Raw genomic sequence first — 15,444 nt, 5'->3', positions numbered from 1 at the left:
ATATCATCCAGGAAAATTAAAACATAATCCTGACATGAACTGTACAAAAATGAATAAACCCCAGTAAAGATCAAAACTGTAATTGACACAAAAATGTCCCATTGTTAGAGGGATAATGAAATGTTTATTTACGATACTAATAAGATGAGATCTGCTGAGTATAGAGAGATTATATGGTAAATTATGTGTATTGATGATATTCAAACTTGCAAGCAAATTTTCAAAAAATGACAGCTTTAAGTAGTTTGTGACTCATTCACAGTGTGCTCACCATAAATTTAATTTAGCTGTGGCCATACATTTTATTGCAGTTCTTAGTTTTTAAAAACATTCTTACAGTTTTCAAAGCAAAGGTACAACCATCACATCAGTTTTGCAAATTACAATAAATAACTTAAAGCAGTGAACCCATCTTTGGAAAAGGGAAACATCAGCCAGTGCCACCAAAATGGATTGTCCCTATTCATTTCATCACTTTCTTCAGGCTGTCTCGTATTTACAATGAGCAGAGACATATGTCTCAATAAAAATGCTGAAATTTAGAAAATATTGTGTAAATGATAAATGAAATATAAAGGCCTCTTCACCACATTATTGGCCAACCAAACACTGTGGTCTGTCCTCTGTGTTGTCCACTTCATGTGTATTTTTTGTCCTTATAATACACTCAAATCAGCCACATCTTCTACATCTGAATTATGTGTAAAGGCAATGACAGATTAAAGTATAGATGTAGAATATTTCATGCTCTACTCTGAGAGAGGTGATTGTCATTCAAGGATTTAAAGTATCTCTGTACTTAATATTCATAAAGATTGCATTCTCTTTATTCACACACACATATACTCGCATACTACACATGCATACAAGTGTGCAAACATAATTCACATCAGTTGCACCTACTTTTGTTTGAGTCTACACCTTTGCCGGAGCTCCAACATCCACAGTAATATACGTGTACAGTTTATCCTTCACAATCTCCTTGACTGTGTACTTTAAGGTATTAATCCCATCTTTATCCATGGTCTGCCTGGTTTGCCTCAGTTTGCTGTAAGTCTTTGGGTTACTCTCATTGTGCGGGTCTCTCTTATGTTTGATCATCCTGTACTTTCCTGTCACCATGTCAGGTCGGGAAATGGTCATTCCACGTTGGGTAATTCGCGTATAAAGATCATCATCCTCACCACCCCAGCCCCAGTAAGTGTTCGAGAACCCGTTAACCTTTGAGAATTGCTTCTTGGACAATGCACTAACCCCACCAAAGATGGTTTTATAGGGTAACCTGAAGTTGAATTTATCTACAGCCACAGACAAGTGTCGAGGACTGTCAAAACATCTGTAGAGGTTACGGTCATCCATAGGAATCAGATCTATGTCAGAGAAGACAAAGCAGTCAAAATCATATTCCTTCAGTGCTTCAGCGTGGCCTATGTTCATCAGTTTCGCCCGGTTAAACACTCCCTCTCCATCCTGGTTGATGACATACACTCTGTAGTCCGACTGCTGTCGCATCAAAATAGGATGGAGGTAATACAGCCAGTGCTTAAGGTGCTCATGCCGATTTCTGAATGGGATGATGATCGCCACCTAAACAAATGAAATACGTAAGTTTGCTTTCACATAAATGTAAATCATCATTGTAGAAATCCGATTTTTTAAGTGGGATTGTATAAAATACTTATCTACAGTACATGTCAGTAGGCACGACCCCAGTTTGGAGAACCAGGCAGGAGTGCCACCATGGATGTTAAGCAATGCACTGCTGTCGGGGCGAGCAGCAGCAACACAAACTTTATCCGTCTAAAAAAAGGCCAACCTGAAAAAGTAAATATTGATTCAAGTGTACGCTATGTTTGGAATATTTTCACCGTTTTATTTTTCTGTCAAATGGCCCTTTCTGACTGGGAACTGAATCCATTATCATGTTCTCTTCAAAGCCACCAGACTCCTTTGACAAACAATCATTTTTCTTCACAAAACAAGTGAGTTTCTGGTCTTCCACTGCCTCGATCTATCAGATTGTGTCATTGTGTGACCTTGGTGTTTTAAATGGTTAGTTAAGATTAACCAAAGTCACACAATAACACAAATTAACCAACTGAGGCAGCAGTAGATCAGCAGTTCCCGTCTTCTACAAAGTAAAATGACTGTATTAGTCAAAGGAGATTTTGCCAAGTAGGACATGCTCCTGAATCAGCATCCCACATTGCTGCCTGGGCCAACATTGCAATCAATGAATCACAGCCCTCTGACATCATCACTGTGCTGCTCCTGTGCTTCTTTCAGAAATCCTTGTTTTCCAAATTGAAATTAGTACAATTAAAACAAAATCATCAGTAACACTGAACAAAAACCGTTTCAGCTACTGCAGGGTTAGCGAGTTAGCTTGCTAACTAGGTAGCAAGGTAGCTACTTGCCAATAGGCTGGAATATAGTCCAAACAAATTCATATAGGCTAGCCTACATGACGCTTCTGATGATGACGACAGACGCAGTCGTCAAAACAGTCAAGGTATGACAAAACAAAACTCAAGCCTGTAATAAGAACCATTTCAAGCTAAGGCTAGAATATAAGCAAGTTAGCTTGCTAGGTAGGTAGGCTAAGCTAACAAGTAAGCCATTCATTAACAAAGAGTGAGGATAATAAATGTTGTGAGTTACAAATTCCTGCAATAAACACATTTACAAGGTTTTTGTTTAATGTTATTTAGGATTTTGTTAAATTGGACAAACTGATGATGCAGAAAAGCAGACTGATGATGTCAGAGGGCTGCAGTTGGTTGACTGCAATATTGGTCGTGGAACGCAATGTGGGATGTTGATCCAGGAGCATGTCCCACTTGGCAAAATCATGTTGTCATGGAGTGCAATGCTCCTTGAAGAGAGCATAGATGGATTCAGATTTCCCGTCAGAAATCACTGTAAAATACTGTAAAATATAGCGTACACTAAAAATATTATTAATTAAGGTCGGCCTTTTTCAAGGGTGTTCAGATAAGTTTTGCTGTCGGCCCTGGCCACAGTAGTACTTTGCTTGATTTCCATAGCAGTACTCCTCCCTGCCTGTCTGAACTATGGACAGTACCTCGTACATCCACACTTTAGAAAAAATCCAAACAATCCCTTTAAGGCTTTGGTGGTAAAATCCGTATAACTCTTTTAATAATAGCAAGTATATTAGCAGTAGAAAGTAGAATTTGGTGAAATTAATTTCTTTTTTAAATGAGTTCATATAGTACTTATGATATATATGGTCTTTGTTTTAACCCTTTTAGATCCCCCGTCCACTCCAAAAGGGGGAAAAGCAACACATAATTTTGCTTTGAAGTGCGATCTCTTTCAAAAAAATTTAAAATCAATTTTTTGTTTTTTTATTTTGATCCAAACATTATACAAATAGCACATACTGTACATGAAATTCTTTTACTCAAGTTTTGACACCTGTTTCAGGAATCTGAAATCATGGTAAACTGATCCAATTATTCTGTTCATTTATTCATTTGTTTCTCCATTTATTCACCTACCTTCTGTTGGGCGATACAGTCTGGTGGTTTGTGCCATCCTCCTAACCGAAGAGGAGAACCAACCTCCTCTCTCACCTCATCCAGAGTCCGTGTAGAATTAAACTCCACGTGGACTGGACCCAGAAGATTTGGAGGGGTGTCAGGGCAGGGTACCAAAGTCTTGATCGTAACCGGTGACATCTGTGTCCCTTCTCGGCCTGCATTTGGATCTTGAGTTGTCAGGTTAAAAAGTGTTTTTATCCACTGGGAAAGTGTGTCATTTCCATTTTCCATACTTTGTGGTTTTGTAAAAAGAAAAAAAGCGCCGTTTCTGCTGTGGAATAGAAGCACAGCAAAACACGCCATACTGAGGAAACAAAAAAAGACCAGGATGTTAAAGAGTTTTTTCAGCATTTTTGCTTCCTCTGATTATAACTACTGTCCACTCAACAGCTCTCTTACAGCTCTGCTACCTGTGTGTCTCTTTGCAAGTCAAATATGTTTCAACCAAAATAGTAACTAGACAAGTTTTATTGACTTGGGGGTAGCTTCCTTTTTTACATAACCTGTTAAGCCAGTCGCTCCCCCTGGTTGGGTAAAGCAGTGCTCTTCAGCAAATGTCTCACTTGCTTATTTGGAGGTGGTTTGACATAACTGTCTTGAGAGAAATGCTCAGTGGAAATGTCGAGCTGTCTTAGCATCACCTGTGGAATGTTGTCTATGTTCAGCAACTAACCACGGCTATTTCAGTTTCTTTGTTTGAAACACTCGGAGAAAAACACAAGCACACATTATTTTTGAAATCTCTGAAGAATTGATGTTACTCTTGTCACACTTATACAAGACCATACAACAAAGATGAACACTAAAACAGGGGGAGAGGTTAGACTTGTACTTTGCTTTGTGATTAGAAAGTCATAACCGAAACATACCAAGGCACACTGCTTTGCAAAATAAAAAGGTTGTACTGAATGGGCTTGGCGCTGAGCAGAGCATCTCTTCACCCCCTGTACTCGGTAGCAAACAGCCATGGACAGCTGCAAAAGGAAGAACTGGCAACAGACCCTCCCAACAACAACCAAATGTACAACCGGACAACAGATGCTCAACTGTTGCAGGGCCCTGGATCTTCCTCTGATGACTTGGATAACCTCTTATCTTCACCCTGAAGGGTAAAAAATAACAGCACATTCTCACACCTTGTCACACGTTGACGTTCGGTCATGGACTTTCCATGTCAGATACCATGTGAAAGGTATCCTGGATGTATTGGTTGTTGATGTATCAAGTTCCGCCTGTTACATGCATTGTACAAAATTCACTTCCGTTTTTACAGGAAATTTAATGTTTATGTACAGTCTCTTTCAAAATAAACACTCTACGCCTGTACAACAACATGACTTGATGTTTCTTTTCCTCCAACAACTAAAGCATCTGATTGGGTTTAGGCAACAAAAGCATGTGGTTGATGCGTCTCCTCCACCACACTCACCAGGGAGGATTTGGTTAAAGCTTCCAGACTAAAGCCAAATCAAACTGATGAACTGTTATACAGCAAATACTGCAGACATAAACACTAAGGTGTCCATCAGAAACTAGACAGACCCCATGCCCCGTCTTTGAGCATACCAGTGATTTTAAACAGCAGGTAACCACAACCAGTCTCATTTCTTGTCACAGAATCCCTACAGCTGAAATGAGCTCTTCTATATGTCAGGTCATTGACGAAAAATCCTACTAAAGATCTATTAAAGGTCTGATAAGTGCAAAGACTTTGCATTTATTGTTTTCAGTTGAAACCTAGCTGAACAACACTACTGGTGTAGAAGCTTGCACTACAAACTATTCTTAATCAGCCAGTCACCCAAAACAGGAAAGGAGGACGGATTGCAGCCATCTTCTCTGTACAGTTTGTGTGTAATGACATTGACCTGTGTGAATTAAAATCATAAACGATGTGGATTTTTTTCAACTGATAACAAGAACCGATAATTACCTGCTCCTCATGGCTGATAACTGAAATGATAACCAATAATTTCACATTTTTGTATTTTAAAGTGTAGTGTAGTGTAGTTTATGTACACCTGAGGGTAAGAAAGGCTAAGGTGTGGTGAGAAAATATGGATGATTTAATACTCCATAGCCCTGACCTAACCAAATCAAACCGACATAACTACTGTTAACACAACAAACAAGAAAAGCAGTTCTGACTAGAGATGCACCAATCCAGCTTTATCAGTTTCGATACCGATCCCGATGCTGTGGCTTTGAGTATCAGCCGATACCTGATACCGATCCGATACCATGGTTGACCTAAAAAGCTATACTTTACATGTAGAACAGAAAGGACTAGAGGCATCAGGCATTGATGACTACACAGTTCTTTCCTAAGATAAAATGAAACAAGATGAAACAGATTAATGCAATGATGAACTATTTATTTTTAACAAAAATAAACAATTGTGCAACAGCAGTTGAAATAGTGTGAAATGCCTCCACACAGCAGATTCTCTCCTTCGCTCCATGACGTATGACGTAGCTCGCGTCGCAATAGATTTAAAGGGAAAGGATCGCCTCAGGTATAGGTTGCATTTTCTGATACCTGATCCATCTCTTTTGATGATATCGGGGCCGATATTTGATCCAGATATCGGATCGGTGCATCCCTAGTTCTGACTCTTCATACCTGCCAACATTTGGCTGTGAAAAGAGGGAGGTTTTCTGGGGTGTTGTCAAATACCCTCAACACCCGTCCCCATATAACCCTACACTATAGATGAACATAATAAATATGAGAGTAAAATGACTTTTAATCAGTATCAAATTTATAGTTAACAGATGTAAGCCGCTGTTGCTAATTAGCTCATGCTAACACTGTGGAGACGGTCCTTTAGTGCTGTGTCTAAACAGGCACAGGTGGTCAGGGATCAGCCCCTTGGCGCAATCCTGTTGTCTTCTGGTGCGTTCGTTTTGTACTCAGAGGTTGGAAGTCGGAAGTGGGAATGACGTCACCTCTGAGTTGACAACAGTTTTTGCATTCTAGTTGACAACGGTGGACAAGTCGGATAAAAACATGGACGTTACCGTTCTACCGTTGGGCTAGCCGTAGCCACTGTTAGCAATATCAGTTGATAACAATGCTCTCTGTGGTATTTTGCACATACAGACAACGTGGCAACATGCCCACAGAAAAAAATTGAACAGTACTATGGCTATGGCTGACCTAATGTAAGACAAATAAGATAAAATTGTTATAAACAGTACTTTAGCAGAATGTTTACTCACTATGTATGTGACCAGCAGCCATCTTGAATTCGTAAGGTTGATGCGGTTGCTCCGAGTTTCCGAGTTGGAAACCCAATCTTAGGGTGCGTTTGAGTTTAAACTTCCGACTGCGAACTGGGAATTTCCGACCTCCGAGTACAAAACGAACGCACCATTCCTCTGGATCTGATGTCCTCACTGCAACATGTTTTGCCCTCTAGACAGCATGCTGCAGTTGTTGTTGTTCTTCTTCTGTGTTCATTGGCAGCTCACAAACCAAGTTTAAAGGTACATGTGCTGCCACCCACTGTGTCGGTTGTGTAGATGCTGCCCTTGTTAAATCAGTGAAGGCCGCTGAGCTTTGTATTTCGCAGCTATTCATCAGCTATGATTTCAATTATCAGATTAATGCATAATTATAAAAATATCCCATTATCGGTCGACAATTTATTGGTCCGATATATATCATGCATCTCTATTTGAATATCTTGCGCTTGAGCTCAAAGCAGCGTTATTAGTGCTCATGAGTTTAATCTGTTGTTCATCAAAATGACGATTAACAGGAGTGAGAAATTTACATCACCTATCTTCAAAAAAGAAAAGTAAACATCAACCATCAAAATGAATTTTCCACAATTTATTTCATCTTTCATTACTTTCCTATATGTCCCATATTTACAGAGCAAATTTAATACTGTTGTCTGGCTTCTGTATCATCCATTTCATCCTTAGAATACATAATAATCAGCGCTGGAAGTAACATTCCCCAAGATGTATCTTGAGTCCGCCTGTAGAAGGTAGTTGTGTTTCTACATCTGAATTATGTGTAAAGGCAATGAGAGATTACTGATGTAAAACATTTCATGCTGTATATTGAGAGTAATGATAGTCTATAAAGGACTGAAAGAAATTCTGCACTTTATATTAATGAAGTAAACATTCACTTTAGTTAACATGGACACACAAACAAATACATACACGCACACAGGTTTGCACGCCGGTCTGCGAAACTAGAGGCCCAAGACACACACCTGCCCCAGGCTAAGTAACAAAATAAATAGCACATCATGTACAGTGCCCTCCAAAAGTATTGGAACAGTGAGGCCAATTCCTTTATTTTTGTTGTAGACTGAAAATATTTGGGTTTGACATCAAAAGATGAATATGGGACAAGAGATCAACATTTCAGCTTTTATTTCCAGGTATTTACATCTGGATCTGATACACAACTTAGAAGATAGCACCTTTTGTTTGAACCCACCCATTTTTCATGAGAGCAAAAGTATTGGAACATGTGACTGACAGGTGTGTTTTGTTGCCCAGGTGTCTCCCAATTACATTGATTATTCAAACAATAAATAGCACTGAATGTCTGAGCTCACTTTCAGATTGGGTACGATAGGTTTTGCCTGTGCAGACTGCATTTAGAGGTGGAACCAACATGAAAACCAGAGAGCTGTCTATGGGTGAAAAAGAAGCAATTGTGAATCTGAGAGAAGATGGACAATCAATCAGAGCCATTGCACAAACATTGGCCATAGCCAGTACAACCATTTGGAATGTCCTGAAGAAGAAAGAAACCACTGGTGTACTAAGCAACAGACGTCGAACAGGTAGACCAAGGAAAACATCAGCAGTTGATGACAGAAACATTGTGAGAGCTGTAAAGAAAGACCCTAAAACAACTGTTAGTGACATCAGCAACAACCTCCAGAGGGCAGGAGTGAAGGTATCACAATCTACTGTTCGCAGAAGACTTCATGAACAAAAGTACAGAGGCTACACCAGAAGATGCAAACCACTCATTAGCAAGAAGAATAGGAAGGCCAGGCTGGAATTTGCCAAAAGGTACAGAGATGAGCCTCAAAAATTCTGGGAAAAAGTTTTATGGACTGATGAGACAAAGATTAACTTTTTCCAAAGTGATGGAAAGGCGAAAGTTTGGAGAAAGAAAGGATCTGCTCATGATCCCAAACATACAAGCTCATCTGTGAAACACGGTGGAGGTAATGTCATGGCTTGGGCTTGCATGGCTTCTTCTGGGACGGGCTCTTTCATCTTCATTGATGATGTAACACATGATGGCAGCAGCAAAATGAACTCAGAAGTCTACAGAAACATTCTGTCTGTTAATTTAAAGAAAGATGCAACCAAACTGATTGGGAGATCCTTCATCATGCAGCAAGATAACGACCCAAAACACACTGCCAAAACAACAAAGGAGTTCATCAGGGGCAAGAAGTGGAAGGTTTTAGACTGGCCAAGTCAGTCTCCAGACTTAAACCCAATAGAGCATGCATTTTACCTGCTGAAGAGGAGACCGAAGGGAGTAACCCCCCAAAACAAACAACAACTGAAAGAGGCTGCGGTGAAAGCCTGGAAAAGCATCACAAAAGAAGAATGCAAAAGTTTGGTGATGTCAATGGGTCACAGGCTTGATGCAGTTATTGAAAGCAAAGGATTTGCAACTAAATATTAAGTCTCATTCACTTTAATCTATTCTAAGTTTATATGTTCCAATACTTTTGCTCACCTAAAAATTTTGTGTTCCATTACAAATAATGCTATCTTCTAAGTTGTGTATCAGATCCAGATGTAAATACCTGGAAATAAAAGCTGAAATGTTGATCTCTTGTCTCATATTCATCTTTTGATGTCAAACCCAAATATTTTCAGTCTACAACAAAAGTAAATGAATTGGACTCACTGTTCCAATACTTTTGGAGGGCACTGTACATAAAAGTCTACTGACAAAGTGACGATGTTGGTATAAGACTGTGTCGGCTCTATGCATCACAAATTCATTTAAAGGGTAATTGTGCTTTTACATCTGATTAGAATGAATTAGAGAAACATACAATACAAGCGAACAGGTTTGTGTAACTCAACACAAAGATACACACCTGCCCTCGGTTAAATGAGACAGACTGGATGAACTGGATTCCCAAAGATTTTAAAAACATAAAATCACACCTTACACTGTGACACCAGTGAATCAATCCAGCAGATCCACAGGTTCTGTCCTCATTTAGCTTGGTGGAACCCCAACATCCACAGTGATATAAGTGTAAAGTGTATCCTTCACAATCTCCTTGACTGTGTAGTTTAAGGAATTAATCCCATCTTCATTCATGGTCAAATAGGTTTGGTGCAGCTTGTTAGGATTCCTTGGGTTAGGTTCGTTGTGCAAGTCTCTCTTATGTCTGAGCATCTTGTACTTTCCCACCTCCGGGTCAGGTCAAGAAATGGACATTCCACTGTAGATAATCCGCCTATAGATATCATCGTCCTCACCACCCCAGCCCCAGTAAGTGTTTGGGTAGCCATTTATCTTCAAGAACTGCTCCTTGGACAATGACCACACCCCACCAAAGATGTTTTTATAGGGTAACTTGAACCTAAATTTATCTACAGCCACAGCCAAGTGTCGAGGATTATCAAAACATCTGTAGAGGTTGCGGTCGTCCATAGGAATCATATCTACGTCAGAGAAGACAAAGCAGTCAAAATTGTAATCCTTCAGTGTTTCAGTGTAGCCTGCATTCATCAGTTTAGCCTTGTTGAACACTCCCTCTCCATCCTGGTTGATGACATACACTCTGTAGTCCGACTGCTGTCGCATCAAAATAGGATGGAGGTAATACAGCCAGTGCTTAAGGTGCTCATGCCTATTTCTGAATGGGATGATGATCGCCACCTAAACAAGTGAAATAAGTAAGTTACAGGCAACTCAAAAAAACATCTGGGAGCAGAACAAAAATCCAAACTAAAACCAACCAGGAAAAGACATGAAGACCAGGGATGGATGCATGATGGCAGGAATGATGAACACAGAAGGTACACAGACGGACGCAGAAGATACGCAGAGGTACGCAGACGGACTGACCCAGGACAAAGGGAAACACACAGGTATATAAACACAAGAATGAGACACAGCTGGAGAAGGAAGAGATGGGCAAAAGGAGTGAAACAGGGATTGGCTGACAAGAAGAATGGAGCAGACAAGACCAATACAGAACAGGTGTGAAAGGAAGACTCAGGGAACAGGCAAGACCTAACGAGACAGGTGTGCCAGAAAACTGATTTCAGGTATCTAAAATCATGGTAAACTGTTCTAGTTTTTATTCTGTTCATTTATTCATTTTTACTCTCCATTTATTCACCTACCTTCTGTTGGGCAATACAGTCTGGTGGTTTGTGCCGTCCTCCTTCTTGAAGACGAGGTCCGACCTCCTTTCTCACATCGTCCAAAGTCAGTTTAGGATAAAGCTTTACATGGAGTGAACCCACAAGATTTGGAGGGGTGTCAGGGCAGGGTCCCAGGGTCTTGATTGCAGTAGTCCTCAGTTGAACATGTTCAGGTGTGTCGTCTCCATTTGCCATATGTTGTGGCTTTGTAAAACAAATTAAAGTGTTGTTTTGGCTGTGGAATAGAAGCACAATAAAACATGCCAAACTGAAGATAGTAAAAAAGACCAGGATGTTAAAGAGCTTTTTCAGCATTTTTGCCTCCTTTGACGTTGAGTACTGCTCACTCAGCAGCTCTCATACAGCTCCTCTACCCAAACCTCTCTTGGCAAATCAAGTATGTTCCAAGCAAAAGAGCAGCCAGGCAAGTTTTATTTTCTTTGGGTGCAGCCTCCTTGTTACTGTAAGCTGTTCAGGTTGGGCCTCATACCTGCTGTATTAATCATGGTGTTTAAGATTTGTTTCCTCGTGGGTTTCCCAGAATCTAATCAATAAATTGAATTAAAAGTGTACAATACTGTCATTATAGTTCTTTTAATAGTATAGTATAGTAATAGTATAAACCCAAATTCTAAAATGCTGAAACGCTGTGTAAGACAGTACAAACAGAATTTAATGATTTTCCAGATCCTTTCTACCTGTTTTCAATTGACTACAGTAGAAAGACAAGATTTTAAAAGTTCAAACTGATATACTTTTTGTTTTTGTACATTTTCACTCATTCTCAATTAGATGCCTGCAACACAATCCAAAAAAGTTGGGACGGGAACGCCTCCTGTAAGATTATAAAGCCAAATCCTATTCTTTAATTCTAAACCTAACCATGTGCCTTAGTTGTTAGAGGGGGGAAAAAAAAGGTCAATCTATGTGTTGTACTGACGTAGGGCATTTATTTTGAAAGAGACTGTATGTAAATGGTTAACTTCCTGTGAAAGCGGAAGTGTATTTTGAAAGTAGACAATGCATGTAACAGGCAGAATGTCAACAACCAACACGCCCAGGGTACGTTGCATGTCGTATCTGGATGTGGAAAGTCCATGGCCAAAACGCCAATATGTGACGAGGTCGGAGTGAGAATGTGTTGGTAGTTTGTAACTCATTCCCAGTGTGCTCACCATAAATCTAATTTAGTTTTGATACTATGGGCAACCTCACTGTTGGACCATGGTGGCCATGCATTTTATTTCAGCCCTTCTTGATTTTCTGAAACACAGTTAGAAAACAAAACAAAAAAAAACACAAATAACTTAAAGCAGTAAATATCTTAAAATAAGAAAAGGAAACATCAGCCACTGCATCACTGAACAAAACAAATAAGTTGTTACTGCATTATACAGTTGGGACAAATGTCTTCACACAGAATCATGACATTTAGAATAATTGTGTAAATGAGAAACAATATACAAAAACTAAGGTGTACAGTAGTGTTTTTTGTCATATGATATTCAGTGATCTTAAAAAAAAAAAAAAATCAATGATAATAGACAAAAGAACTTGATCCCCAGAGATGTTAAGACATAAAATCACATCAGTTTCACCTCCTTTTGTTTGAGACAGTAGATCCACAGGTTCGATCCTCATTCAGCTTGGTGGAGCATGAATATCCACATTGATATAAGTGAACAGTTTATCCCTCACAATCTCCTTGACTGTATACTTTAAGGAATTAATCCCATCTTCATTCATGGTCAAATGGGTTTGGTGCAGCTTGTCAGGATTCCTTGGGTTAGCTTCATTGTGCAGGTCTCTCTTATGTTTGACCATCCTGTACTTTCCTGTCACCATGTCAGGTCGAGAAATGGACATTCCACGGAGGATAATTCGCTTATACATATCGTCGTCCTCACCACCCCAGCCCCAGTAAGTGTTTGGGAAGCCATTAATCTTCAAGAACTGCTCCTTGGACAATGCAATAACCCCACCAAAGTAGTGGTCATAGGGTAAGTGGAAGTTGAATTTGTCCATAGCCACAGCCAAGTGTCTGGGACTGTCAAAACATCTGTAGAGGTTACGGTCATCCATAGGAACCAGATCTACGTCAGAGAAGACAAAGCACTCAAAATCATATTCCTTCAGTGCTTCAGCGTAGCCTGCGTTCATCAGTTTCGCCCGGTTAAACACTCCCTCTCCATCCTGGTTGATGACATACACACTGTAGTCCGACTGCTGTCGCATCAAAATAGGATGGAGGTAATACAGCCAGTGCTTAAGGTGCTCATGCCGATTTCTGAATGGGATGATGATCGCCACCTGAACGAGTGAAATTAGAAAGTTTACTTTCACATAAAATGTAGAGTGTCATTCAAAGGACAGATTTTTTGATGTGGGTTTGTATGAGGTGCTTATCCATAGACATAGATAGTAAGTTTACTTTTACATAAATGTAGATCATCATTAAAGACATAGTTAAGATTTTTGAAGTGGGATTGTGTGAAGTACTTATCTACAGTACGTGTAATTAGAGGAGCTGGCACGAGAGCCAGGTCCCACTCCGAAGTCATGGAAATCCCACGCTTAGGCACTGACTTGCAGCGTCAGACAAAAAAAGCTGTCCCTTAATGTCGGCATGATATGCCGCCGGTTGCCGTTATAGTTTGACACTGCCCAGCAGCGTCAGGGGGAAACGAGCAGGACAAGGACGAAAGTTAAAGTGGCGAAAGTCTGACTGGGGCGGGCGGAGGGGTGGTGGATGGGTCCAACGAACATCGAATTTCACCCGAGAGAGTGGGGTTCATTCCCCCAAAAAACTCAATTCGGGGTGTTGAAATGGAAGGGTATTTTGAAAGAAGACAATGCATGTAACAGGCAGAATTTGGCACAGTGTCCCAAAACGTCAACAACCAACGCACCCAGGGTACCTTGCACGTCGTATGTGGACGTGGAAAGTCTGTGACAAAAACGCCAATATGTAACAAGGTCAGAGTGAGAATGTGTTGGGCAGGAGTACCACCACAGACATTAAGCAATGCACTGCTTTGGACGGGGGCAGCAGCAACATAAAATTTAGCCACCTCAATAAAGGCCCACTTAAAAAAATGAATCTCATATTAGGTTTCCAGTATGTTTAGAATATTTTCACCACTTTAATTTGCTATCAAATGGTCCTTTCTGACTGGGAACTACAGCTGTCATGTATGCTCTCTTCAAAGCCACCGGACTCCTTTGACAAAACCATAATTTAACCTCGCAGGACAAGTGAGTTGCTGGTCCACTGCCTTGCCTTTGCTGGTTTAAACTGTTAAGACAAACAAATTCACCTATTGAGGTAGCAGATCAGTGGTTCCCGTTTTCTGTGAGGTTATTGGGTTTGTCAAAGGAGTCTGGTGGATCTGAGGAGAGGATAGATAATGGCTTCAGTTCCCTATCGGAAAGGGCTGTGTGGCGGCAAGGTGAAGTGGTGAAAACATTCTAAATATAGTGTACACTTGAAACTGATATTAATCATTTTTCACAGCTTTTTTTGAATTACTTGGTAGCTAAAATACGTTTTTGCTGCCGGCCCCATCCACAGCAGTACATTGCTTAGCTTCCATGGCACTACTCCTGCCTGCTTCTCCAAACTAGTGGCGCGCCGACCGCCATCTACTGCAGGCAATACGCTGACTTTGGGTAAATACTTCATACAACCCCACTTTAAAAAATCCAAACCATCCCTTTAAGGAATCCCTTTGTTAGGAATCCACAACCATGATAAACTGCTCCAATTATACATTTATTTGTTCACCTCTCCTTTTATTCACCTACCTTCTGTTGGGCAATACAGTCTGGTGGTTTGTGCTGTCCGCCTTCCTGAAGATGAGATTCGACCTCCTTTCTCACATCGTCCAAAGTCCGTGTGGAATCAAACTCCACATAGAGTGGACCCACAAGATTTGGAAGGGTGTCAGGGCAGGGTCCCAAAGTCTTGCTCATAGTGCGTGGCACATGTATCTTTTCTTGGCCTTCATTTGGAGCTTTAGTCGTCAGGTTAAAAAGTTCCTTAATCCACTGGGAAAGTGCGTCGTTTCCGTTTTCCATACTTTGTGGTTTTGTAAAAAAAAATAAAGTGCTGTTTCTGCTGTGAAATAGAAACACAACAAAATATGCCACACTGAGAAGAGAAAAAAAGACCAGGATGTGAAAAAGTTTTCTCAGCATATTTGCCTCCTTTGACGTTAAGTACGGTCCTCTCAGCGACTCTTGTACAGCTCAGCTGCCTGCATTTTTCTTGACAAATCAAAGTTGTGCCAACCAAGACAGCAACCAGACACGTTTTATCTACTTGTGGGCAGCTTCCTTTTTTACGTAACCTGTTCAGGTTGGACGAGATGCTCACGCTGATAAGGTACAGCAGTGCCCTTCACCAGTTGTCTCTCTGCCTCATTTCTTTGTGAGAGGAATATTCACTGCAGACGCTTTTTTTGCAGATGTTTTCATTTCTTCTCCGGGA

At 40.4% G+C, this 15,444-nt stretch overlaps 2 protein-coding genes and 1 pseudogene across 3 annotated transcripts; all 3 read right to left on the bottom strand.

The window, feature by feature from the left end:
- Nucleotides 1-255: 255 nt before the first annotated feature.
- On the bottom strand, nucleotides 256-3,986 carry LOC117264448 (beta-1,4-galactosyltransferase 1-like). Its single transcript, XM_033638401.2, has 2 exons — nucleotides 3,525-3,986; nucleotides 256-1,587 (listed from the first exon to the last, which is right to left on the bottom strand). Exons 1-2 carry the CDS (start codon nucleotides 3,915-3,917, stop codon nucleotides 916-918), a joined length of 1,065 nt encoding a protein of 354 aa, XP_033494292.2. The 5' UTR covers nucleotides 3,918-3,986; the 3' UTR covers nucleotides 256-915.
- A 3,403-nt stretch (nucleotides 3,987-7,389) lies between these two features.
- LOC117250570 (beta-1,4-galactosyltransferase 2-like) lies at nucleotides 7,390-11,329 on the bottom strand (annotated as a pseudogene). Its single transcript, XR_013488268.1, has 2 exons — nucleotides 10,935-11,329; nucleotides 7,390-10,464 (listed from the first exon to the last, which is right to left on the bottom strand). The product of XR_013488268.1 is annotated as a beta-1,4-galactosyltransferase 2-like (transcript).
- A 1,267-nt stretch (nucleotides 11,330-12,596) lies between these two features.
- On the bottom strand, nucleotides 12,597-15,152 carry LOC117264494 (beta-1,4-galactosyltransferase 1-like). Its single transcript, XM_033638486.2, has 2 exons — nucleotides 14,760-15,152; nucleotides 12,597-13,265 (listed from the first exon to the last, which is right to left on the bottom strand). Exons 1-2 carry the CDS (start codon nucleotides 15,150-15,152, stop codon nucleotides 12,597-12,599), a joined length of 1,062 nt encoding a protein of 353 aa, XP_033494377.2.
- Nucleotides 15,153-15,444: the final 292 nt, after the last annotated feature.

The sequence above is a fragment of the Epinephelus lanceolatus genome, chromosome 20, assembly GCF_041903045.1.
Source record: "Epinephelus lanceolatus isolate andai-2023 chromosome 20, ASM4190304v1, whole genome shotgun sequence".
In the NCBI taxonomy this organism is placed as follows: domain Eukaryota; kingdom Metazoa; phylum Chordata; class Actinopteri; order Perciformes; family Serranidae; genus Epinephelus; species Epinephelus lanceolatus.
The sequence above is the reverse complement of the archived record's forward strand: the minus strand, read 5'-3'. Positions and strand labels throughout refer to the sequence as shown.

Bases quoted from the DNA above. Each gene is read 5' to 3' on its own strand.
- LOC117264448 (XM_033638401.2), bottom strand. From the start codon at position 3,917: ATGCTGAAAAAACTCTTTAACATCCTGGTCTTTTTTTGTTTCCTCAGT. The intron at 1,588-3,524 runs GTAGGTGAATAA...TCATTTGTTTAG, and splicing joins ACTGTATCGCCCAACAGAAG to GTGGCGATCATCATCCCATT.
- LOC117264494 (XM_033638486.2), bottom strand. From the start codon at position 15,152: ATGCTGAGAAAACTTTTTCACATCCTGGTCTTTTTTTCTCTTCTCAGT. The intron at 13,266-14,759 runs GTAGGTGAATAA...TCACTCGTTCAG, and splicing joins ACTGTATTGCCCAACAGAAG to GTGGCGATCATCATCCCATT.